This window comes from Betta splendens, chromosome 13, assembly GCF_900634795.4.
Source record: "Betta splendens chromosome 13, fBetSpl5.4, whole genome shotgun sequence".
Taxonomy (NCBI): Eukaryota; Metazoa; Chordata; class Actinopteri; order Anabantiformes; family Osphronemidae; genus Betta; species Betta splendens.
In genome coordinates this window covers 6334553-6362120 of record NC_040893.2, presented here as the reverse complement: position 1 = coordinate 6362120, position 27568 = coordinate 6334553, and the positions used below count along the sequence as shown (strand labels likewise).

Below are 27568 nucleotides of genomic sequence, written 5' to 3'. Positions count from 1 at the left end.
GAGCTGGACTTCTTGATGATCCTGTCCAGTCTTTTCCTGTTTTCCTGATGTACAGTGCATCCGTGTTATGAGTCCAGTCCAGTTTATTGTTCAGATGCACACCCAGGTACTCGTAAGAGTCCACTCTCTCAATGTCCCTTCCCTGGATGTGCATCGGTGGTATGACAGCAGGCTGCTGTCTGCGGAAATCCAGCACCATCTCCTTCGTTTTCCCTGCATTGATCAGGAGGTGATTCCGCTGGCACCAGTCCACAAAGTTCTGAGTGAGTCCTCTGTACTCTGCATCATCATCATCGATGATCAGTCCGACGATCGCAGAGTAATCAGAGAACTTCTGCAGAACACAGCTGTCCGTGTTGTGTCTGAAGTCTGACATGTAGAGGGCGAAGAGGAAGGGGGCCAGTACAGTCCCCTGTGGGGCCCCCACACTGCAGGTCAGAGTGGCAGACACACAGTCCCTGGCTCTCACAAACTGAGGTCTGTTTGTGAGATAGTCCATAATCCACTCCGTCAGATAAAGGTCAACACCAGCCTCCTCCACTTTGTGTTTCAGAAGCACCGGCTGGATGGTGTTGAAGGCACTGGAGAAGTCAAAGAACATTATCCTCACAGTGCTGCCGGGCTTCTCTAGGTGGGAAAGAGCTCGATGTAGGAGGAAGATGACGGCCTCGTCTACTCCTATGCCGTGTCGGTAGGCGAACTGCAACGGGTCCAGGTAGGTTCCCACCGCAGAGCGGAGGTGACCCAGGACCAGTCTCTCCAGTGTCTTCATCAGGTGTGATGTCAGAGCCACTGGTCTGAAGCTGCTGGGGTCTTTGGCGTGCGGTGTCTTGGGCACTGGTACCACGAAGGAGTTCTTCCAGTGCTGTGGTACCACCCTCAGCTTGAGGCTCAGGTTGAAGACATGCTCCATAACTGCACACAGTTCGCCTGCACAGGACTTTAGGAGTCTGGAGCTGATGCCGTCTGGTCCAGCTGCTTTCCTGGCCTTGATCTTCCTGAGCCATAGCGGAGGGACCATCCCCAGTGTCAGTTAGAGTTAGAGTGGCGTTAGAGTGTAGGAGAGATCACCAGCATGCTTAACAATAACATACACTCCATGTTCTCATTTTTCTTCCATCTCATGTTTTTTACTAAGCCGTAATTTGCGTACTCTGTTCCAAACCTCTAGACCAGGGCTGTCAAATGTACAACTGTAAACATAAGCTGTAATTTTTCAAAAAAAGAAACTGCTGTTCCAATTACGTCCACTGGATGGCGCAGTAGCAATTGTGTTAAACTTGCTTGTTTAACACAATTGCAAGGCACAACTGTTTATAACGGGACAGAGCAATTAGCAGCAAGCAATTGGTCCGCAATACTGCTTACGGCTTCTACTTTTAAAATTATGTGCCTGAACACCCCCTTTGCCCCAATACGTCTCAAAGAAAAGTGGACGCAGAGTGTTCCAAGAAAAATCGTCATTGTCGTTATTCACGGAAGTGAATGGGAAAGTTCATATGTTGCAGTACTGAAAGAATATAACCATTGTCGCCACTATGTGAGTCTTTATGTCGACAAATACTGTATGAGAACTTACAGCTGAGAGATAAGATAAGCTAAAAAGTGAATGAACTGTTGGCGGGTCTGTGTTTACTCTCAGCTGAGACATCAGTAATGGTGCAGTGAAAGCTAGCAACCTCATTGCTAATGAAATTGCAGTGGCTTCAAAACCATTTAGTGAGGGTGAATTGGTAAAACCATGCATGATAAAGGCAGCGGAGATTGTGTGTCCTGAAATGCACCAGGCTTTTGTAGATATAAGCCTGACAAGAAACACAGTTGCAGACCAGATTTCTAATGTTTCAGTGAATTCAGACAGCTAGTTGAAGCAAAAAGTAAAGTCATTTGTTGCGTTTTCATTAGCAACTGATGAAAGCACAGAGATTACAAATGTAGCACAACCGCGGAGTTGATGACACATTGACCGTCACCGAAGAGTTTGTGGAGTTGGCGCCAATGACAGACACGACAGCAGTGGATATTTTCACCGCACTCGTCGGTGGTCCTGCGCTGTCAGCCTGGTGCGCCCTCAGTGATCGGGAAAAAGCAGGCGCAACAAATTTGTCATGCAGTATTATGACAGCATTAGAGATGGGAAGTTCCGTTCTTTCAACTGACTCCGATCTTTAGGTCTCGATCAGTAAAGTGAACATACCACTTTGAGTTAGTCGTTCATTTACAGCAGGTGGTGCTGTGGGTGTTGTAATAATGGTCGCGATTCTCAAACACTATATACTGAAGACAACATGATTTGCCTCAGCGGATAAATTATAATCACACGCCATTGTTGTTTAACAGCGCTTGGTAGCGGTCACATGGTAAACGAACGAGTGATCCGTAAAGACCTGTTGGAATGAATCAGGAACGAACTGGAGTGTGCTGCTCTACAGAGCCTGCGCGGCTTGGCTGTCACGTGACACGTGAACGAGTGAATGATCCATAAGAACAAGTCCCAAAACAACTGTAGTACTTAGTGCTCGCCACAGAGCCTCAGCTGTGAATGATGAACAATCCATATGAACAAATCAGGAAGGAACTGTAGTAGTAGAAGCTTCTGGTGATGTTGTTGGTCAATAAGCTTACATGGCTATATGTAGTTAAAACATTTTCCTCTAACATACATCCTATGAAGCAAAGACACGTTTAATAACGTGTGACTGGCAGGTCATATTCAGTTAAATGTTTTCTACGTCTTACAATATTTCCAAACCGAAAGTAGTTGTAGTACATTAATGCTAATCTTAGTAAGCTAACAAATAGGCTACACTAGTGGACAGTGGAAAAACACTGCATATTCTTACTCACCAGACTTCATGTTAGTTGAACTGTTCTTCTCAGATGGAGGTGTGAGTCTGCCGGAGACTGTCCGTGCGTGTAGTCCATGTTACAGGATTGTTTGACTGAGAAGAATCCAATCGAGGTTTTTCCGCTGCGGCAAAGAATCAGGCAAGAATCTCTAAAGCTTTCAACAGTCAGTTTGCTGCTGCAGTCTAGGTGTGCAGTAGGTATTTAAATACAGGTATGAATATGTAACCATGGGGCAAAGCTCCCCCATTCATTTAAAACAAATGCACAGGACAAACTGGACTCAAACTGGACTCTAAAACACGCTCACTATGAGCGGGAAAACAGGCTACAATGGCCTACAAACTGGACTGAAGGGAGGACGCAAACCTACCCACACACACGTACAATGTAACACTAGTATAACTTTAATGGGACAACAAAACACAAACATAAACCACAGGAACAGTGATAGCCAAGTGAAAATCACTGCCATGCAGGAGAACTAAGTAATCACTCCACAAAGAAACATGCAACAAACACAAGGACAAAATAGAGACTAGACAAACCTTGACCGGGGACAGGACAGGACTGAACCACAAGACAGAAGTGACTGCTAACATCGACATCCATGTAACACCAATAACAAACCGACAAAGACTGAACTCAAACTAGAAACTTAAATACTCACTAAACAGGTGATGCTAATCAAACTAATAACAGGACACTACAGGAAATGAAAATGCAAAGAATCAGCCAAGAAGGCATTAATACAAAGTGAGACAAAGCTGACTCGCAACACAATTAAGTAAAAGGCAGAAAGGCTAGGGTGAAATCTATTATATGAGCATGAAAAACTATATCCACCACAGCAAGTTGTGATGTAAGCAGTGGCACCACTGATTTAAACTACCTCCTCACTCCTGCAGTTTCGAGCTGACCCGGAGTAAACATAGGAATAAATGCTTTATAGCAATAATGAATGGGTCTGCTGAGTTCTAATGTCATGTCATGGAGTTCAACAGATCTACGGCTGCTGTAAATGGAATTGCATCACCGTTTTTTTTTGTTCTGTCCAGCAGTTTAAGAAGCAGCATATCTTACGCTAAATGCCATATTGTGATGGGCAGCTTTGCCTTAACAAGAGCGGTATATAAAATATATATACTCTTCTTGATTTATGGTTTATTTAATGGTTTATTTAGCTAATCCCAAATATGTGTGATGTTGCTGTGTTGGTGGACAGGTTAAGTTTTTGCTTTAGGGTGTGGGCGTGGGTGGGGGGGGTAGCGGTGCAACCAGCTCCTGAAACCAAGCAAATCTGTTTGGTAAACAATCGGTGCAAAATAAATAAGCAGGGATGTACCTTAGGCTAACACATTCATAACTAAGCAACTGTTGTACTGTGGTTTACCTTGGAGATTAATACTAATACCAATAATAGTGTTAAGGTATGTGCACATACTCATACAAACATATACATATCATATACATACACATATGCATTGTTATACATATCCCATACTACTTAATAAAAGTCATTACATACAACACCACAATTTCCGTATTCATACATTATTGATACTGGTAGTGATAAATATCAGTAATACTTACAGTTAGATTTGGAAAGCCTGTTTAGGTTTTGAGTGTCCCACTACAAGGTTAGTAAGGCTGTAGCTTAACATTATTCACCTAAAGGGTGAGGCAGACTTTGGTGCATGAACAATGCCACTTGTGGAAGTCAGGGTGATGTGAGGGGCTCGGCCACTACGCCCATCCAACAAGCAGAGGGAAGAATCCTAACAGCCAAGGAGCCCACAAACCTTCGGTTCCAGGAGGGCAGGTGTTGCGACCCAAGCCGCCCACACAGAGCCCCCCAGGCAGAGCCCCCCAGGCAGAGCTGCAGCAGCCACAGAGACAGCACCCAAGGTCAGAGTGGGCCACCGTGGGTCAACGCTGTCCGCCCCATGAGAACCAGGGGCAAACACTCCCCCCGGCGGGAGGGTCGGCCTGAAAGAGTGGAGCCCGAGGACCCACGGTCCGTAGGGAGCCCGCCAAGAGATGCCCCCACGCCCAGAGTGGGGCCCACCCCCAGTCCACCACCCCTACACGAGCAGAGCGGGGCCTACCCCATCGGCCCGACCTCATCCCCTGGCACCACACCGGGCCTGCAGCACAAGGCCAGCAATTGGTGGGGGTCAGCAGAAAAGAGACCACCCAGGCAGACAATCAACGTACCCCGGGCGGAAAACCGGACCCCCCACACTCCAACCGCACCACACGCATACAAACTCACACAAACACAGACGCATACTTACAACACACATCATCACATCAACACACATACACCATAAACTCGCTCACAACAAACTAGTCAATCATACTTGAACCAATGTACTCTCAGATACGTTCTCGCACCCACACCATTCGCTTGATCACATTCGTGGGGAGGGTAGGTCTCCGGCCTGCCGTCCATGAGGCCCCAGGCAGGGACCGCAGCTCCTCCCGAGCCCCGCCCAACTCCCCAGAACCCTGCAACCCAGCTTGGACGCAAGTGTGTGGAACTAAAGTGCACTGAAGGTGGGTGACACCTCCAGGAGCACGACCGCTGGCTGACGGTGTGTCCCCTGGACAGTGCCCCCCGTCACCCTAAATGTCTTTTTGCAGTTAAAACTGGGTGGTGATCTCTCCACTGGGGCCTGGGGCTGAGGCCATCACTACAACATCACAGGTGTAGTGATAATTAATCACGAGTGAATCTATCAGAAAAAATTTAGAACTTTCCAAAATTTAAACTTATATGAAATCATGCCAATTTAACTTAACACTGCTGTTTTAAATTTAGTCATACTGTAAAGTGCCACATATTTCATTCAGGTTGTTTTAGATTCCATTCTAATGTCCACCTGATTTTTGGTCAAATAACAGAAGAGACACATCTGGAAAGAAGGAGGCAGAGTTTCTATCTTACAGTATGAAGTAAAGAAATAGAATATTGTTACTTTAAAAAAAATAATAGAAGATGACCTCATACAGTATATTACCCCCCACATGTATAGATAAGTGTCGGTAGCTGATTACATCTATTAGTTTTATGTACACGCTAGTGTCCATTGCAAGTATGACAGCAGCAGAAGTGTAACATATCGTTTAGAATTTTAGCTGAAAAAGGTGTGAGGTGTATGGATAAAGCAATGCAGCAGGAACATGGAATATGACACAAATAGCTTCCAGTCATGTTTTCCATTTCCTACTATGCATAAAAGTAGATTCAGGAAATATTGTTTCTTAATCTGTAAATAGTAAAATGTTCTAAAGTTTTTTATAAATTTCTGAGATACTGATTTATTCCATGCATCTGTAATTGTCTGATATACTGTATATTAAATGTGTTCTGTAATGAATACACATTCAATCATACTGGCTCCAGTCAGGCATCTTGAGGTAAGATTTATCGAAATTTTAATTTATTAATAAAAGTTATAAACACATGCAATATCTTGAAAGCATTAGTTGCTGTCACACCATGCCTCTGTAGGAATTCACTGTTCCTACATTGGCACTAAATTACAGACAAATATGGCAAAATATAAGCTGCAGCTGAAGATTCCATTATAGAAAAAATATTTTCACACAGCAGCAGAACGAGAAATAAAAAATACCATGTAAAAATGAGTTTATATTAGTTTATCAAGCTATGCTCCCGAATAGGCTGTAGTTGTGTTATGAATATTCTTTTGTATTAATTCAGGCTGCTAATTTGCAACCATTAGTATTAGCGTTAGCAGCTAATCAAGTTGCGTATTATATAAATCAAATTAAATTAAACGTGAATCTGCCAGTTAGACGTACCTTGCGCCAGTCGAAGTGTAACCACTTCAACAGCCTCCCATTCGACTTCAGAGTCAGATTTTGGATCAAACGTATGGTTGAACTCCACTACGAGGACGAGTCAGCCAGTGTCACTGTTACAATGCATCCAGTGACCATGACGTTTGATTCCCAAGGATATGCGCTTCCTCAAACGGGTGTGGCGATCAGTTTAGCTTTCGACACACTACGAAAATAGAGCGTTGTGGACGAGAGCTTTAAAACACACATTTTCAGACGGGCCGCGTGGGCGATCTACAGCGCTTTTTGGTATGAAAAGTTACAGACAGCTTACTGAGACATCAAGGTCCAATTCTTTAGTAATGTGGAGCATGAAAAATAGAAATAGAAAGAAATAATTGAACAATCTAGGTGAAATGTCAAATACATAAAACAGAAGAAAGACAAAACATAAGACATTATTTCAGAACATACGTCATAAATCATATCATAACTGCATAGAATAAGGAAGAGAAAACATTTTCCCCATAACACTGTGCAGTACAATGTGGACCTGAGCAAACAGCACCCTCTGGCAGGGTTGAGGAGACATGTAAAATCTTACAGCACCTGGGATTCCCAGGCGGTCTCCCATCTAAATACTAACCAGAGGGTGGTATGGCCGTAAGCGAGAGAAGAGCGTGACAGGTACATAAAACAGAATAAAGACAAAACATAAGACATTAATTTTAGACCATAGGTCATAAATCATATCATAACTGCATAGAATAAGGAAGAGAAAACATTTTTCCCATAACACTGTGCAGTACAATGTGGACCTGAGCAACCGCACCCTCTGGCAGGATTGAGGAGACATGTAAAATCTTACAGCACCTGGGATTCCCAGGCAGTCTCCCATCTAAGTACTAACCAGGCCCGACCCTGCTTAGCTTCCAAGATTAGACGAGATTGGGCGTGTTTAGGGTGGTATGGCTCTCAGAAGCTCTTTTAAACTTGGAAGCCACGTCGTTGCATTCCTTTGCCTGGATGTGGCGTTTGTAAAGTACTAGATCCGGCGTGCTGAGGGTGGTATGGCCGTAAGCGAGAGCAGAGCGTGAAAGGAGCTCTTTTAAACTTGGCAAGCCACGCCGTTGCATCCATTTGCCTGGATGTGGCGTTTGTAAAGGACTTTGAGCATTTTGGGACGTACACAGAAGGTGGCCATTTTGGCCTTAAACACAATGTGCTTTTTGTGTATTTCGTGCTCCCTTTAAACAGCACAAACAGAGAGAAGCCGAAATCATTACTTGTAAAGTATCACCGACCATAGGCATGAACTGTGAACAAAGCAAAAGCACCACTGTAACTGAAAACAAAAAAATCTCACAGGTAATAGCGTCTGCTGTCCAAGAATGATTCAATTATAGGAATAACAAATAATTGAACAATCTAGGTGAAATGTCAAATACATAAAACAGAAGTAAGACAAAACATAAGACATTAATTTCAGACCATACGTCATAAATCATATAATAACTGCATAGAATAAGGAAGAGAAAACATTTGTCGTATAACACTGTGCAGTACAAAGTGGACCTGAGCAAACAGCGCCCTCTGGCAGGGTTGAGGATAAATGTAAAAGCTTACAGCATCCGGGATTCCCAGGCGGTCTCCCATCTAAGTACTAACCAGGCCCGACCCTGCTTAGCTTCCGAGATTAGACGAGATCGGCGCGTGCTCAGGGTGGTACGGCAGTAAGCGAGAGAAGAGCGTGACAGAAGCTCTTTTAAACTTGGCAAGCCACGCCGTTGCATCCATTTGCCTTGATATGGCGTTTGTAAAGGACTTTGAGCATTTTGGGACGTACACAGAAGGTGACCATTTTGGCGTTAAAGGGCCCATATCATGCAAAATCCACTTTTTAGACATTTTGGAGCGTCCCTATGACTCTATGGGTCACATATACACACACTGAGCACGGTAGAAATGCATTTCCTGCTTTTTTCACATTTTGAAAACGTAAATTTTCTCATCCAATGAAAACAGCCACGACCTACTCTGAGGCCGTGTCACAGTTGTCGTCACACTGGTTGAAAGTTCTCCTTGCAAATCCTGAACCACCACCCCCACAATGATCCCGAACCAAAACTGGACTTCCGCCATTTCCCCCCTCTCACTCACCGTGAACAGAGAGCACGGCAGCGCCCAAGTCCTCCCATAGAAATAGTTCGGTTCTTAGGTGTTCTAACAACACCAAAGTCTATTCACTTTACTAACGCATCAACAAGTGAGGATTTGTGGGTCACTTTTATTTTTAACGGACCGGTGCCAGAAACACTGCCTCAGCATTTATACGTATGTGCATTTCAAACGAGGGTGCGTACAATGCTGGATTTGTCCGTTTAAATGTAGTAACCTATGTGTGGGGCAAGTTACTAGCTAGCTATGCTATCCTGCAGCCACACACCTGTGTGGAGAAAAGCTAATGGCTATCAGCATTCAGCGGCTACGGGCAGGGAGCGGTGGGTCTAGCGTCTGTCCTTTTTGATGAATGTGTAAAGAAGGAGGCAGAGTTTCTATCCTATGAAGAAATGATGGGAGCACTGCTCACTGCAGCATCTTTATGTGGAACATGCATGACTGCTATTGTGGCCTTCATTTTCTTCACATACAGGAAAACTCCTATTGTCAGGGCCAACAACTCTGAGCTGAGCTTCCTGCTGCTCTTCTCCTTGACTCTGTGCTTCCTGTGTTCTCTGACCTTCATGGGTCGACCCTCTGAGTGGTCCTGCATGCTGAGACACACAGCATTCGGCATCACCTTTGTCCTCTGTATGTCTTGTGTTCTGGGGAAAACTGTGGTGGTGCTAATGGCCTTCAGAACTTCACTTCCAGGCAGTAATGTGATGAAGTGGTTTGGACCAACACAGCAGAGACTCAGTGTTCTGATCTTCACTCTCATACAGGTTGTAATATGTGTCCTGTGGTTAATGACTTCTCCTCCTTTTCCATTTAAGAACTTGAAGGTAGTCAAAGACAGAATCATCTTAGAATGTGCTCTGGGCTCAGCTGTAGGGTTCTGGGCTGTACTTGGCTACATAGGTTTTCTGTCTCTCTTCTGTTTTGTTCTTGCTTTTCTGACTCGAAAACTGCCTGATAACTTTAATGAGGCCAAGTTCATCACCTTTAGTATGTTGATATTCTGTGCAGTGTGGCTCACTTTTATTCCAGCTTATGTCAGCTCTCCTGGAAAGTTCAGTGTTGCTGTGGAGATATTTGCTATTCTGGCTTCTAGTTATGGGTTGTTGATATGTATATTTTTTCCAAAATGTTACATTATCCTACTGAAACCAGAGAAAAACACAAAAAATAATGTAATAGGAAAGGTGGCACCAATGAGTACCTAAAAGTGTATAAATAACGCATATACATATGCATATATTGATTATCAGTGTAGTGTCACTGCATTCTGTCTTTTGAAATTAAACATTTGATATGTGTCTTCTGTTCTGCTTTTGACAAAATATTTAAGAGGCATCACCATCCCACTCAGAGAGTGTTCAGTGCCTAAATAATGTTGAACTGGTATGCTATCGAAGACAGCCTCACTGTGTTAGAAGACTAGATGTCAAGAAGATACTTTTAGTATAGTCTAGGTTCTATAGATTCTGTCACGACCATGGGGAGCTGACAGAGTGGCAGGACAGACAGGTATGGTATTATTGAAAGGGGATAGAGAGCGAGAGAAGAGCAAGATTCAAGACGTTAAGCTCAATGCATGTCTCAAATGGCTACTGACTTAAATGGCTTATGCCTGTCATGGCTAACCAAAAATTCTAAGCCCTAGCAAGGGGCCAAATAAACAAGTAAGAGTGTGAGGGACCGAGCAGCAAGGCAGGAGGAACACAAGTGGATTTTTTCAAAAATAATAATGGGGGGGGCTGGAGTCTATCCCAGCAGGCTAAGGGCGGGAGGCAGGGTATACCCTGAACAGGTCGCCAGCTTATTGCAGGACCACACAGAGACAAACAATCACACACACATACACACACACACACTCACACCTACAGGCAATTGAAAGTAGCCAATCAACCTAATCACATGTCTTTGCACTGTAGAAGGAAGCCGGAGAACCTGGAGAGAACCCACACGAACACAGGGAGAACATGTAAACTCAGAGAGGGACCCAAGCCACCCTGGAAATCGAACCCACACCCTTCTTGCTTGCCTAAATCCTAAATACAAACTGAACAAAACAAACAGAATCAAAACCTAACTCTTCCCTTAGGTGACATGGGTAGTAGTTTAATGCCAATAAACCACTTCCTGTAAAATATGATGGATTTTTTTTGGGCACACCCTTTTAACGGGCCCAGAGACCCACCACCATAAGCCCTAAAACGATAACTAAAGATTTAATAGAAACAATTAATTATAAGTGTAACAGTACAAAAAAAACATTTGCATGCTACAAATAGAAGTAATGATCTGTCAAGTATGTAAAGAAATGTTTTAAATTAACAAAGTCTGATTACTGAAAATATCCTATAAACATTTAATCATACAAGAGGTTTACATGAGCTGCGTGGCAGGCCATGCTGCCATCACAATGAGTACTGTACTGTATATAGGTATAGAAGAGTTGAAGGAACAGGTGAGTGGAATTGACTTGATTACTAGTAGAAGAAAAAGAGAGATGTGCACATAACCTAAGGAAATAACACAGAGGCTTACATGATTTTTGACTCACAATTTAATGTGCCACAGTAAAGTTAAAACCTAGCAGCCAAACCACGACTGAAGTTAAAAGGTTACAATTTAAATACTAAGAGTCAGGGTCCGTAATATCCTGGACATCGCCGGTTCCCAGCCCAGACTTCGGACGCCAGAGCACCAATTCCGCCTGCACTACTCACAAGTTTGCAGGCAGAGAACACTGCCTGCCTTGTGGACAATTTCAAGCATTGTGCTCTGGGTTCTTTGCAATGTTACATGGCATCGCTTCTCTCTTCACATTTGTTTGTCTCACTGCCTCTCAGGCCTCTGTTCCTCCCCTTTACTGTCAACATCTGTCTCTGTGTTCTCTCTGCTGCCATGCGCTCCGTCTGTTGGTGTGCTTTCTCTGTTCCCTGTTGCTGTCCGGGCTTTAAACTTACTGCTCCCCATTAGGGCAATAATTGTTTCACAGATGTATGTAATCTGATCAGGAGGTGGGCAGATACACAACACCAAATTTTCTATGCAACATCTGTTCTTGCCCACCCAAAAATCAGAAAAGAGGGTGCCGTGCGTATGTTATTGAATGTGTGGACTAATGCAAGCAAGTGGTCTGGCCAGTGACTTTGTTGGGCTTCCTTTAGGATACGTAGCAGAGGAAGGGTGATAGGGTGTCATGAGACTCTTAAAGATACCTTAGTTGTCACATAACTGCTTCATAAGAAAAGACTCAAGATTCAAGCCTTGATCCGAGTAAAACCGGGTTGGCCAGCCAGGGCTGTACTACCTGCGACCATAGGGCCTTTACAGGGGTTTCTGCTGTATTGTCACTCGGGGGAATTGCTCATGCAAACCTTATAAGTCAATTGCCACTAAGATAATCTGACACATACCCGTAGGTCGTCCTAACGACAAAAAGTCTAATCCTACCACTTCAAATGGGTAGGACGCTGTAGTGGGATGTAAGGAGGCCCTCGGTTCAATCCTCTCCCTCTGCAGGCCACAAGAGACACATTCCTGCTGCCACTGATGTACCTCCTTCTCTAGCCAGCAGAAACTGCACCTGATCCACATCATCGTCCTCTCTACACCAGCATGGGTTTCCAAACTTCTCTGCAACTTGGAGCACAACCTGGAATCACAGTTTGCTGCTCTGGGTCTTGCTCTGCTTCTTCTGGCACTGATGTCCAGCTGCTGTGCTCACCTCTGGACTCGCATCACTCCACCTGTCCAAAATAACAGCCTGCCTAGATAGAACATGGAATCACAGGGACATTGTCATTGCTTTTATCTGGTCGGTACTCCACTCAGCATTGTTCCACTGCGCCCAGACTAGCTGTCTGCAGATATGCAACAGGGTTATTATCTGTGTATACAATTACCTTGGCACCCATAAAATAATCCTTGGTTACAGTGCCAGAAGTTCTAGTTTGAAGGAGCTGTAGTTTGTATCATTTTTCTCTGCTGGGTGTAAGCTACGGCTATCATAGCTTAAAACCCGCCCCTTAAGGTTTGTCTTTGGCCCAAGCCCCTGATTACTGGCATTAGTGTAAACAATGAATGGCAGTGAGTAGTCCGGTCGAAGTACAGATGGTCGAAAAAATCAGGTGAGTAGGTTATGATTTAATCTAGACCACCATCACCCTTTAATGACAAGCAACAACTCAAATCGAGGAAACTTTAAAAATGCATGTAATTGTAAGGCTGACGTAATAAGAAGGGTTCAGCAACATTTTTCTAAATGTACAGTAATAATTTTTAACATACTCAGATGGCGTTTTCACGTTAGTAACTGAGAATACTCACTGAATCTGTGACACTACATAATGGTAAAATTCAGAGCACCACTAAGCAGCAGTTTTTAGGGAGTCACATTTGCGCCATGTACTATTAGAGGTAGGGAGTGCAGGGAAAAGCACTTCAAGAAGAATGCACAAAGTACATAAGAAGAGAAAACAAATGGAGCAGCGTGGCAAGGAACAGGAATACTGCAGTGAGGACCTGTTTCGCTTGTACAATGGCAAGGAGTGCACCCCAAAACAAGCAGCAGTGAGGACACGTTAGGTAGTTAAGAAGGTGAATTGTTTGAAGCGTAATAGCAATTTGTTCTACGCGATCGAACGGCGGGTGCCAATTACCTTTACAGGCCATAATTGCCACCTACAGCTGAGGAGTGAGGCAACACACCTTAAAAAAAATCTGGCAAAGGCCGGCAACACACTGAAAACACCTTTTTCGACCCACTTGTGGGTCCTGACCCATCAGTTGAGAATCACTGATCTAGGTAAAACAACCTGGAACTCCACAAGGTCACCACTAAGGCACTGCTCCATTAGCCTCTGAAATGTTGCTGGAGAATTGCAGAGTCCAAATGGCAAAATGTAAAATGTTAAATGTTAAATTTTAAATGATCGAACTGAATATTTTAGTAGACTCCACCCCCTATTATCCTAGATCAGTGACGCGGACTCAAACACCTCAAACAGTACGCATAGCCTACATCTGACTCTGGACTCTCCGTTAGCCGAGATTGAACGGGCTGTAATGGCAGGTGTGTGGGCTGAGGCTCCGGTTCAAACTGCTATTCTGTCGTAAACACCATTAATGGGGAGTTAAGTAGGTTTCAATAGAATATTTTTGTGGCGCCAGTGGAGAATTAATTAGCTAAGTTTATTAGCTAGCTGAAGTTACGTCCTCGCTAAAAACAAAAGTTTCCAGGTCAGATGTGGGCGGGGTTTGCGCGCACTGTTTGAGGTGTCTGATCTGAGACCAGCAATGTTTGAGGGTAGGGGTGGAGTCTACTTGCACATTCATGAATATGCAGTCTTACGCTGGGCGATCATTTAACATTTACATTTAGACTTTTGCACACTTAACTAAATGTGAGAAAACATGTTGTGCCATTTAGTTAAATGTGAGAAAACTAGTTATAGGTGCTCCTTTTACATTCGGCAACCCCATAATAAGAATAATAGGAATAATAAGAAAACCTTTAATAGTCCCTCAGTGGGGAAATTACGTCTCACAACAGCAGTAAAGATGAGCGAGAATACAGGTACAGAACAGTATGTGTTGGCACAGTACAAAGCAGTACAGTACAGTTAGAGTGAGTATGAGGTCATTGCAGGGTTATTGCACAGTAATGGGTATAAGATTTGTACCGGTAACAATATACATGATTGTTCACAGATTTACACAAATATTGTGCAGAGCAGGTTGCTATATAAACCACTGATGCAGTGGGTGAGTGACTGTAGTGGGACGTGGTCAACAGTTCTGATTATACAGTCTGACAGCAGCAGGTAGGAAGGATCTACGATATCTCTCCTTCACACAGCGAGGGTGGATCAGTCTGCTACTGAAGCTGCTCTCCAGAGCAGACAGTGAGTCCTCCAGTGGGTGAGAGACCTGGTCCATGATGGATGTCAGTTTAGCCAGGACCCTTCTCTCACCCACCTCCTGCACCGTGTCCAGAGTGCAGCCCAGGACAGAGCTGGACTTCTTGATGATCCTGTCCAGTCTTTTCCTGTTTTCCTGATGTACAGTGCATCCGTGTTATGAGTCCAGTCCAGTTTATTGTTCAGATGCACACCCAGGTACTCGTAAGAGTCCACTCTCTCAATGTCCCTTCCCTGGATGTGCATCGGTGGTATGACAGCAGGCTGCTGTCTGCGGAAATCCAGCACCATCTCCTTCGTTTTCCCTGCATTGATCAGGAGGTGATTCCGCTGGCACCAGTCCACAAAGTTCTGAGTGAGTCCTCTGTACTCTGCATCATCATCATCGATGATCAGTCCGACGATCGCAGAGTAATCAGAGAACTTCTGCAGAACACAGCTGTCCGTGTTGTGTCTGAAGTCTGACATGTAGAGGGCGAAGAGGAAGGGGGCCAGTACAGTCCCCTGTGGGGCCCCCACACTGCAGGTCAGAGTGGCAGACACACAGTCCCTGGCTCTCACAAACTGAGGTCTGTTTGTGAGATAGTCCATAATCCACTCCGTCAGATAAAGGTCAACACCAGCCTCCTCCACTTTGTGTTTCAGAAGCACCGGCTGGATGGTGTTGAAGGCACTGGAGAAGTCAAAGAACATTATCCTCACAGTGCTGCCGGGCTTCTCTAGGTGGGAAAGAGCTCGATGTAGGAGGAAGATGACGGCCTCGTCTACTCCTATGCCGTGTCGGTAGGCGAACTGCAACGGGTCCAGGTAGGTTCCCACCGCAGAGCGGAGGTGACCCAGGACCAGTCTCTCCAGTGTCTTCATCAGGTGTGATGTCAGAGCCACTGGTCTGAAGCTGCTGGGGTCTTTGGCGTGCGGTGTCTTGGGCACTGGTACCACGAAGGAGTTCTTCCAGTGCTGTGGTACCACCCTCAGCTTGAGGCTCAGGTTGAAGACATGCTCCATAACTGCACACAGTTCGCCTGCACAGGACTTTAGGAGTCTGGAGCTGATGCCGTCTGGTCCAGCTGCTTTCCTGGCCTTGATCTTCCTGAGCCATAGCGGAGGGACCATCCCCAGTGTCAGTTAGAGTTAGAGTGGCGTTAGAGTGTAGGAGAGATCACCAGCATGCTTAACAATAACATACACTCCATGTTCTCATTTTTCTTCCATCTCATGTTTTTTACTAAGCCGTAATTTGCGTACTCTGTTCCAAACCTCTAGACCAGGGCTGTCAAATGTACAACTGTAAACATAAGCTGTAATTTTTCAAAAAAAGAAACTGCTGTTCCAATTACGTCCACTGGATGGCGCAGTAGCAATTGTGTTAAACTTGCTTGTTTAACACAATTGCAAGGCACAACTGTTTATAACGGGACAGAGCAATTAGCAGCAAGCAATTGGTCCGCAATACTGCTTACGGCTTCTACTTTTAAAATTATGTGCCTGAACACCCCCTTTGCCCCAATACGTCTCAAAGAAAAGTGGACGCAGAGTGTTCCAAGAAAAATCGTCATTGTCGTTATTCACGGAAGTGAATGGGAAAGTTCATATGTTGCAGTACTGAAAGAATATAACCATTGTCGCCACTATGTGAGTCTTTATGTCGACAAATACTGTATGAGAACTTACAGCTGAGAGATAAGATAAGCTAAAAAGTGAATGAACTGTTGGCGGGTCTGTGTTTACTCTCAGCTGAGACATCAGTAATGGTGCAGTGAAAGCTAGCAACCTCATTGCTAATGAAATTGCAGTGGCTTCAAAACCATTTAGTGAGGGTGAATTGGTAAAACCATGCATGATAAAGGCAGCGGAGATTGTGTGTCCTGAAATGCACCAGGCTTTTGTAGATATAAGCCTGACAAGAAACACAGTTGCAGACCAGATTTCTAATGTTTCAGTGAATTCAGACAGCTAGTTGAAGCAAAAAGTAAAGTCATTTGTTGCGTTTTCATTAGCAACTGATGAAAGCACAGAGATTACAAATGTAGCACAACCGCGGAGTTGATGACACATTGACCGTCACCGAAGAGTTTGTGGAGTTGGCGCCAATGACAGACACGACAGCAGTGGATATTTTCACCGCACTCGTCGGTGGTCCTGCGCTGTCAGCCTGGTGCGCCCTCAGTGATCGGGAAAAAGCAGGCGCAACAAATTTGTCATGCAGTATTATGACAGCATTAGAGATGGGAAGTTCCGTTCTTTCAACTGACTCCGATCTTTAGGTCTCGATCAGTAAAGTGAACATACCACTTTGAGTTAGTCGTTCATTTACAGCAGGTGGTGCTGTGGGTGTTGTAATAATGGTCGCGATTCTCAAACACTATATACTGAAGACAACATGATTTGCCTCAGCGGATAAATTATAATCACACGCCATTGTTGTTTAACAGCGCTTGGTAGCGGTCACATGGTAAACGAACGAGTGATCCGTAAAGACCTGTTGGAATGAATCAGGAACGAACTGGAGTGTGCTGCTCTACAGAGCCTGCGCGGCTTGGCTGTCACGTGACACGTGAACGAGTGAATGATCCATAAGAACAAGTCCCAAAACAACTGTAGTACTTAGTGCTCGCCACAGAGCCTCAGCTGTGAATGATGAACAATCCATATGAACAAATCAGGAAGGAACTGTAGTAGTAGAAGCTTCTGGTGATGTTGTTGGTCAATAAGCTTACATGGCTATATGTAGTTAAAACATTTTCCTCTAACATACATCCTATGAAGCAAAGACACGTTTAATAACGTGTGACTGGCAGGTCATATTCAGTTAAATGTTTTCTACGTCTTACAATATTTCCAAACCGAAAGTAGTTGTAGTACATTAATGCTAATCTTAGTAAGCTAACAAATAGGCTACACTAGTGGACAGTGGAAAAACACTGCATATTCTTACTCACCAGACTTCATGTTAGTTGAACTGTTCTTCTCAGATGGAGGTGTGAGTCTGCCGGAGACTGTCCGTGCGTGTAGTCCATGTTACAGGATTGTTTGACTGAGAAGAATCCAATCGAGGTTTTTCCGCTGCGGCAAAGAATCAGGCAAGAATCTCTAAAGCTTTCAACAGTCAGTTTGCTGCTGCAGTCTAGGTGTGCAGTAGGTATTTAAATACAGGTATGAATATGTAACCATGGGGCAAAGCTCCCCCATTCATTTAAAACAAATGCACAGGACAAACTGGACTCAAACTGGACTCTAAAACACGCTCACTATGAGCGGGAAAACAGGCTACAATGGCCTACAAACTGGACTGAAGGGAGGACGCAAACCTACCCACACACACGTACAATGTAACACTAGTATAACTTTAATGGGACAACAAAACACAAACATAAACCACAGGAACAGTGATAGCCAAGTGAAAATCACTGCCATGCAGGAGAACTAAGTAATCACTCCACAAAGAAACATGCAACAAACACAAGGACAAAATAGAGACTAGACAAACCTTGACCGGGGACAGGACAGGACTGAACCACAAGACAGAAGTGACTGCTAACATCGACATCCATGTAACACCAATAACAAACCGACAAAGACTGAACTCAAACTAGAAACTTAAATACTCACTAAACAGGTGATGCTAATCAAACTAATAACAGGACACTACAGGAAATGAAAATGCAAAGAATCAGCCAAGAAGGCATTAATACAAAGTGAGACAAAGCTGACTCGCAACACAATTAAGTAAAAGGCAGAAAGGCTAGGGTGAAATCTATTATATGAGCATGAAAAACTATATCCACCACAGCAAGTTGTGATGTAAGCAGTGGCACCACTGATTTAAACTACCTCCTCACTCCTGCAGTTTCGAGCTGACCCGGAGTAAACATAGGAATAAATGCTTTATAGCAATAATGAATGGGTCTGCTGAGTTCTAATGTCATGTCATGGAGTTCAACAGATCTACGGCTGCTGTAAATGGAATTGCATCACCGTTTTTTTTTGTTCTGTCCAGCAGTTTAAGAAGCAGCATATCTTACGCTAAATGCCATATTGTGATGGGCAGCTTTGCCTTAACAAGAGCGGTATATAAAATATATATACTCTTCTTGATTTATGGTTTATTTAATGGTTTATTTAGCTAATCCCAAATATGTGTGATGTTGCTGTGTTGGTGGACAGGTTAAGTTTTTGCTTTAGGGTGTGGGCGTGGGTGGGGGGGGTAGCGGTGCAACCAGCTCCTGAAACCAAGCAAATCTGTTTGGTAAACAATCGGTGCAAAATAAATAAGCAGGGATGTACCTTAGGCTAACACATTCATAACTAAGCAACTGTTGTACTGTGGTTTACCTTGGAGATTAATACTAATACCAATAATAGTGTTAAGGTATGTGCACATACTCATACAAACATATACATATCATATACATACACATATGCATTGTTATACATATCCCATACTACTTAATAAAAGTCATTACATACAACACCACAATTTCCGTATTCATACATTATTGATACTGGTAGTGATAAATATCAGTAATACTTACAGTTAGATTTGGAAAGCCTGTTTAGGTTTTGAGTGTCCCACTACAAGGTTAGTAAGGCTGTAGCTTAACATTATTCACCTAAAGGGTGAGGCAGACTTTGGTGCATGAACAATGCCACTTGTGGAAGTCAGGGTGATGTGAGGGGCTCGGCCACTACGCCCATCCAACAAGCAGAGGGAAGAATCCTAACAGCCAAGGAGCCCACAAACCTTCGGTTCCAGGAGGGCAGGTGTTGCGACCCAAGCCGCCCACACAGAGCCCCCCAGGCAGAGCCCCCCAGGCAGAGCTGCAGCAGCCACAGAGACAGCACCCAAGGTCAGAGTGGGCCACCGTGGGTCAACGCTGTCCGCCCCATGAGAACCAGGGGCAAACACTCCCCCCGGCGGGAGGGTCGGCCTGAAAGAGTGGAGCCCGAGGACCCACGGTCCGTAGGGAGCCCGCCAAGAGATGCCCCCACGCCCAGAGTGGGGCCCACCCCCAGTCCACCACCCCTACACGAGCAGAGCGGGGCCTACCCCATCGGCCCGACCTCATCCCCTGGCACCACACCGGGCCTGCAGCACAAGGCCAGCAATTGGTGGGGGTCAGCAGAAAAGAGACCACCCAGGCAGACAATCAACGTACCCCGGGCGGAAAACCGGACCCCCCACACTCCAACCGCACCACACGCATACAAACTCACACAAACACAGACGCATACTTACAACACACATCATCACATCAACACACATACACCATAAACTCGCTCACAACAAACTAGTCAATCATACTTGAACCAATGTACTCTCAGATACGTTCTCGCACCCACACCATTCGCTTGATCACATTCGTGGGGAGGGTAGGTCTCCGGCCTGCCGTCCATGAGGCCCCAGGCAGGGACCGCAGCTCCTCCCGAGCCCCGCCCAACTCCCCAGAACCCTGCAACCCAGCTTGGACGCAAGTGTGTGGAACTAAAGTGCACTGAAGGTGGGTGACACCTCCAGGAGCACGACCGCTGGCTGACGGTGTGTCCCCTGGACAGTGCCCCCCGTCACCCTAAATGTCTTTTTGCAGTTAAAACTGGGTGGTGATCTCTCCACTGGGGCCTGGGGCTGAGGCCACTTGTGGCCTCGCCCACTGGCTCACTGAAAGAGCCCACCCCTGGCCCTAAATGTATGTGTATGTGGCTAAGTATGAGGAACTTTGGGAGATCGCCACCGTGATCTTGCCTTTTCGGTCATGACCCAAAGCTCATCACCATAGGTGAAGGTAGGAACGTAGATTGACCGGTAAATTGAGAGCTTTGCCTTTCGGCTCATCTCTCTCTTTACCACGACAAATCTGTACAACGACCGCATTACTGCAGCCGCCGCACCCATCCGTCTGTGAATCTCATGCTCCTTCCTTCCCTCACTCATGAAAAAGACCCCAAGTTACTTGAACTCATCCACCTGGGGCAGGAGCTTTCCTCCAACCTGAAAGGAGCAAACCACTTTTTTCCGGTTGAGAACCATGGCCCCAGACTTGGAAGAACCGGTGAGAAAAGGCAGCCTTTCCGAAGTCCAATATGCACTGTGAACAGGTCTGTCTTACTTACAATGCGAACCAAGCTCATTCTCCGGTTGTACAGAGACCGAACAGCCCAAGAACAAGAACCTTGGACTCCATACTCCCAGAGCAGCCCCACAGGATGCTACGAGGGATGCGGTCTAATGCCTTCTCCAAGTCCACAAAACACATGTAGACTGGATCTCATCCACCCCCGCTGCCCTGCCACCGAGGAGCTTGTAAAGAATAGGCCCGGTCACCAGGTGCTCACATGCAAGCCCCAACCCCTCTAGGGTGGGGCCCCGACCATACCCGGCAACGTCTCAGTCCTTGATTTTATTCTGTTCATAGGGGGTTTGTGAACCACTCTTAGTCTGGTCCATTACCCAGGAACTGTTTGCCTTGGGAGACCCTACCAGGGTCATTTAGCCCCCAACAACATAGCTCCTGGGGTCATTCAGGTCATTCATATTTCAAACCATATGTTAACATTGCCACCTTTTCATTAACCTCATCCACAATTTTATTTTATACTTTACAACAAATCTACTCTTCTAATCTTGTTAACATTCCTTCATGTGTTGTTTTACCACAACACGAGTGGTTATCAATGGGTTGGCAGTGAGAGCTGGATTCATAAATTTCAGAAATGGATAAACATCATATTTTGGATGGTCTGTCCATGCCCAAAGCACATGCTAGAGTAATGGAAGAGTTTATATTAAACATTAAGCCACAAGCTAGCAATTCCTTAGGTAATGAAATGTTCACAAGGTTTTGGGAGACATTATTCAGTTGTACTTTTAAACAGACAAATTCCTCAGCAGAGAGTCAGAAACAATGTACTGGAAATGAAGATGTGAGTGGTTTACAACACAGTTAGACTGATATGTCACTTATGCCCGTATTAAACAATGTCTATATGTCTATACAGTATGTAGTGTATGCTGTGGCCCATGCACATGCAACACTCGGTTGTAATAAAATGTGTAATGGAACCATAAGGTTGCATCTATTCGTGGTGAGTAAATCTGTAAACCCTAAAATAAAGTTTACAGTAAATAGAGTTTACATTAGATCACAAAATACTGAAAAAAATGCTGTTACAATGGTATAATGCTGTTTAGCCAACATACATCAAGAGTGTTTAAATAAAAATAGGTATAATTGGTGTTTTAAATTTTTACAGCACCTTAAAAGGATACATTTCAAGACAAAAGAAAGGAGAAGAAGTTTACTTCAATGAGGATGGAGGCGAAGGAGAAGTATGAAATTATAAACTGGCAGCCAATAGAAAATGGTGTTGTTGTGGACTTTGTCATAGTTGGTTTCTATGATGCATCTTTACCGGCAAACTGCTGACTTTATTCTGGACACAGAACTCAACACAGGTAAACTGTTGATTGCATTAAATAAATCAAAATGTTTCTCAAAATTGTACTTATATCGGCAGTTTTTCAAAGCCTCTCATTTTTATGTTCCAGATTCCTGTGTCAGTTTGCAGTGAGAAATGTTCCCCAGGAACACGTACTGTATAAAATGTTGAGAGGGATAAATAAACAACATCACAGGTGTAGTGATAATTAATCACGAGTGAATCTATCAGAAAAAATTTAGAACTTTCCAAAATTTAAACTTATATGAAATCATGCCAATTTAACTTAACACTGCTGTTTTAAATTTAGTCATACTGTAAAGTGCCACATATTTCATTCAGGTTGTTTTAGATTCCATTCTAATGTCCACCTGATTTTTGGTCAAATAACAGAAGAGACACATCTGGAAAGAAGGAGGCAGAGTTTCTATCTTACAGTATGAAGTAAAGAAATAGAATATTGTTACTTTAAAAAAAATAATAGAAGATGACCTCATACAGTATATTACCCCCCACATGTATAGATAAGTGTCGGTAGCTGATTACATCTATTAGTTTTATGTACACGCTAGTGTCCATTGCAAGTATGACAGCAGCAGAAGTGTAACATATCGTTTAGAATTTTAGCTGAAAAAGGTGTGAGGTGTATGGATAAAGCAATGCAGCAGGAACATGGAATATGACACAAATAGCTTCCAGTCATGTTTTCCATTTCCTACTATGCATAAAAGTAGATTCAGGAAATATTGTTTCTTAATCTGTAAATAGTAAAATGTTCTAAAGTTTTTTATAAATTTCTGAGATACTGATTTATTCCATGCATCTGTAATTGTCTGATATACTGTATATTAAATGTGTTCTGTAATGAATACACATTCAATCATACTGGCTCCAGTCAGGCATCTTGAGGTAAGATTTATCGAAATTTTAATTTATTAATAAAAGTTATAAACACATGCAATATCTTGAAAGCATTAGTTGCTGTCACACCATGCCTCTGTAGGAATTCACTGTTCCTACATTGGCACTAAATTACAGACAAATATGGCAAAATATAAGCTGCAGCTGAAGATTCCATTATAGAAAAAATATTTTCACACAGCAGCAGAACGAGAAATAAAAAATACCATGTAAAAATGAGTTTATATTAGTTTATCAAGCTATGCTCCCGAATAGGCTGTAGTTGTGTTATGAATATTCTTTTGTATTAATTCAGGCTGCTAATTTGCAACCATTAGTATTAGCGTTAGCAGCTAATCAAGTTGCGTATTATATAAATCAAATTAAATTAAACGTGAATCTGCCAGTTAGACGTACCTTGCGCCAGTCGAAGTGTAACCACTTCAACAGCCTCCCATTCGACTTCAGAGTCAGATTTTGGATCAAACGTATGGTTGAACTCCACTACGAGGACGAGTCAGCCAGTGTCACTGTTACAATGCATCCAGTGACCATGACGTTTGATTCCCAAGGATATGCGCTTCCTCAAACGGGTGTGGCGATCAGTTTAGCTTTCGACACACTACGAAAATAGAGCGTTGTGGACGAGAGCTTTAAAACACACATTTTCAGACGGGCCGCGTGGGCGATCTACAGCGCTTTTTGGTATGAAAAGTTACAGACAGCTTACTGAGACATCAAGGTCCAATTCTTTAGTAATGTGGAGCATGAAAAATAGAAATAGAAAGAAATAATTGAACAATCTAGGTGAAATGTCAAATACATAAAACAGAAGAAAGACAAAACATAAGACATTATTTCAGAACATACGTCATAAATCATATCATAACTGCATAGAATAAGGAAGAGAAAACATTTTCCCCATAACACTGTGCAGTACAATGTGGACCTGAGCAAACAGCACCCTCTGGCAGGGTTGAGGAGACATGTAAAATCTTACAGCACCTGGGATTCCCAGGCGGTCTCCCATCTAAATACTAACCAGAGGGTGGTATGGCCGTAAGCGAGAGAAGAGCGTGACAGGTACATAAAACAGAATAAAGACAAAACATAAGACATTAATTTTAGACCATAGGTCATAAATCATATCATAACTGCATAGAATAAGGAAGAGAAAACATTTTTCCCATAACACTGTGCAGTACAATGTGGACCTGAGCAACCGCACCCTCTGGCAGGATTGAGGAGACATGTAAAATCTTACAGCACCTGGGATTCCCAGGCAGTCTCCCATCTAAGTACTAACCAGGCCCGACCCTGCTTAGCTTCCAAGATTAGACGAGATTGGGCGTGTTTAGGGTGGTATGGCTCTCAGAAGCTCTTTTAAACTTGGAAGCCACGTCGTTGCATTCCTTTGCCTGGATGTGGCGTTTGTAAAGTACTAGATCCGGCGTGCTGAGGGTGGTATGGCCGTAAGCGAGAGCAGAGCGTGAAAGGAGCTCTTTTAAACTTGGCAAGCCACGCCGTTGCATCCATTTGCCTGGATGTGGCGTTTGTAAAGGACTTTGAGCATTTTGGGACGTACACAGAAGGTGGCCATTTTGGCCTTAAACACAATGTGCTTTTTGTGTATTTCGTGCTCCCTTTAAACAGCACAAACAGAGAGAAGCCGAAATCATTACTTGTAAAGTATCACCGACCATAGGCATGAACTGTGAACAAAGCAAAAGCACCACTGTAACTGAAAACAAAAAAATCTCACAGGTAATAGCGTCTGCTGTCCAAGAATGATTCAATTATAGGAATAACAAATAATTGAACAATCTAGGTGAAATGTCAAATACATAAAACAGAAGTAAGACAAAACATAAGACATTAATTTCAGACCATACGTCATAAATCATATAATAACTGCATAGAATAAGGAAGAGAAAACATTTGTCGTATAACACTGTGCAGTACAAAGTGGACCTGAGCAAACAGCGCCCTCTGGCAGGGTTGAGGATAAATGTAAAAGCTTACAGCATCCGGGATTCCCAGGCGGTCTCCCATCTAAGTACTAACCAGGCCCGACCCTGCTTAGCTTCCGAGATTAGACGAGATCGGCGCGTGCTCAGGGTGGTACGGCAGTAAGCGAGAGAAGAGCGTGACAGAAGCTCTTTTAAACTTGGCAAGCCACGCCGTTGCATCCATTTGCCTTGATATGGCGTTTGTAAAGGACTTTGAGCATTTTGGGACGTACACAGAAGGTGACCATTTTGGCGTTAAAGGGCCCATATCATGCAAAATCCACTTTTTAGACATTTTGGAGCGTCCCTATGACTCTATGGGTCACATATACACACACTGAGCACGGTAGAAATGCATTTCCTGCTTTTTTCACATTTTGAAAACGTAAATTTTCTCATCCAATGAAAACAGCCACGACCTACTCTGAGGCCGTGTCACAGTTGTCGTCACACTGGTTGAAAGTTCTCCTTGCAAATCCTGAACCACCACCCCCACAATGATCCCGAACCAAAACTGGACTTCCGCCATTTCCCCCCTCTCACTCACCGTGAACAGAGAGCACGGCAGCGCCCAAGTCCTCCCATAGAAATAGTTCGGTTCTTAGGTGTTCTAACAACACCAAAGTCTATTCACTTTACTAACGCATCAACAAGTGAGGATTTGTGGGTCACTTTTATTTTTAACGGACCGGTGCCAGAAACACTGCCTCAGCATTTATACGTATGTGCATTTCAAACGAGGGTGCGTACAATGCTGGATTTGTCCGTTTAAATGTAGTAACCTATGTGTGGGGCAAGTTACTAGCTAGCTATGCTATCCTGCAGCCACACACCTGTGTGGAGAAAAGCTAATGGCTATCAGCATTCAGCGGCTACGGGCAGGGAGCGGTGGGTCTAGCGTCTGTCCTTTTTCTGTAATCACATACACCTGTGGGGAACAGCTGATCGTTATCGCCCTTCCAGCGGCGACAGACAGGAAGCGGTGGATCTAGCTCGCTGTAGTAAGTTTGTGCTTGATACTTGTGATATCTAAATATGTTAGTTGGGTCTGTTTAAAATGCAGTAACCCACGTGTGAGACAAGCTAATCGCTAGCGTCGCTAACGGCTACAGTGATTCAACTGAGCCTTTGTCCCTTTCAAATGTGCTACTCTGAGTTGGTGCAATCACACACCTGTGTGGGGAACAGCAAATAGCAATGGGCCTTCGATCGGCGACAGGCAGGAAGCGGTGGATCGAGCTTTTGTCCTGTTGACGTGCTGCCGCTCCTGTTTGTGTGTTGCGTTAGCCGTTAGCATGTCTTTAGGCCTTTGCACTTTAGAGCTACAGCTGGTCAATCGCTACAAAAAGAACCTGCAGATGAACGCGGTTATGTTTATTACCCCGTCCTGTGTCAGAGCCTAAATCAACTTGTGATTTGGGGTTATGTCATTGTTCTATCAAATTCTAACATGATTAGTTGGAATGATTACTGTGTTGTGTTTCAAGCTTAGTTGCTAATTAGTCACATCTCTACAATACCTGCTGCTTATCTGGTCAGTTACCGATAGCTTGTACCATAGCCATTATATTTGTAGGACCAATACAATTTATAGTAAATGTAACAGTCTTTTCTATACTGTAGGAGGGCAAATCCCAGTTGCCCACATGCAAGGAGGCTGTCAAACAGAGAAATCACTGCAGACTGTTGGTACACAGACATCTGCTGCCCAGCTCAGGAGTGAAGGTATGTAAGTTTGTATGTACCAACAGTAAGATAGGTAATAGAAGATTTTTATTGGTATATACTGTTTAGATTTTATATTTGAATTGTAACAACTGTTTATCTGTTGTTTTAGCACAGACAGGCCTGTCCTCTTGTTTGGTTTAATTTTTTGTCTGGTATTGTGTGTTCTTACATTAGAGAAGGTTTTGACCTACATAATAATTAACATTTCACTAATCTACAATTCTGATTGCAGTACCTTTTTGTTTCGATGAGGTGATGGTGAGGACAGCCACAGCTTCCATCTGGTAGAGGACTGCTTCCGCTCAGTCTTCCAAATAGTGATCAGAACAAGCATCACCACATCTCCCTGTTTACCCTACTTTCATGCATTTCGTCTGCAAGGCCCTGCAAAAGCTTCTCCTTCGTCCTCAAACCCCCAGACTTCTTAATTAACTCAGTAACCTATACATTGCACATTGGAGTGTGAAGGTAACAGTTTGTTCTAGCTTTGGAGTAGTGGTGTATTTTTTTGGTTTACAATAAAGTTGGCTTTAACTATTATGTATTTCACTGAACTCTGTTTCTGAAGGGAAAACACTCATTTAGGAAATCATAGTATTGAAATTACATGTTTTTCTCTTTCTAATATGGTAAGCTATAAAGTTGAAGCGGCCATAAATAAAACGCATATAAATTATATATAAATAAAGTTAAAAAAATTCTTAATGAGTGTTGCACTCACAAAAAACACATTTTTACTCAAACGGT

General features: G+C 43.8%; 1 protein-coding gene, 1 long non-coding RNA gene and 4 pseudogenes across 2 annotated transcripts; 2 read left to right on the top strand and 4 right to left on the bottom strand.

The window, feature by feature from the left end:
- Positions 1–7518: 7518 nt before the first annotated feature.
- On the bottom strand, positions 7519–7637 carry LOC114868767 (5S ribosomal RNA; annotated as a pseudogene).
- Positions 7638–8276: 639 nt separating this feature from the next.
- Positions 8277–8396, bottom strand: LOC114868745 (5S ribosomal RNA; annotated as a pseudogene).
- Positions 8397–9209: 813 nt separating this feature from the next.
- LOC114868383 (extracellular calcium-sensing receptor-like) lies at positions 9210–10116 on the top strand. Its single transcript, XM_029171911.3, has one exon. The coding sequence runs from the start codon at positions 9228–9230 to the stop codon at positions 10041–10043; it is 816 nt and encodes a 271-aa protein (XP_029027744.1). The 5' UTR covers positions 9210–9227; the 3' UTR covers positions 10044–10116.
- A 14225-nt stretch (positions 10117–24341) lies between these two features.
- Positions 24342–24460, bottom strand: LOC114868766 (5S ribosomal RNA; annotated as a pseudogene).
- A 639-nt stretch (positions 24461–25099) lies between these two features.
- LOC114868744 (5S ribosomal RNA) lies at positions 25100–25219 on the bottom strand (annotated as a pseudogene).
- Positions 25220–25920: 701 nt separating this feature from the next.
- Positions 25921–27361, top strand: LOC129604992 (uncharacterized). Its single transcript, XR_008696418.1, has 3 exons — positions 25921–26094; positions 26717–26818; positions 27054–27361. It is a non-coding gene; the product is annotated as an uncharacterized LOC129604992 (long non-coding RNA).
- Positions 27362–27568: the final 207 nt, after the last annotated feature.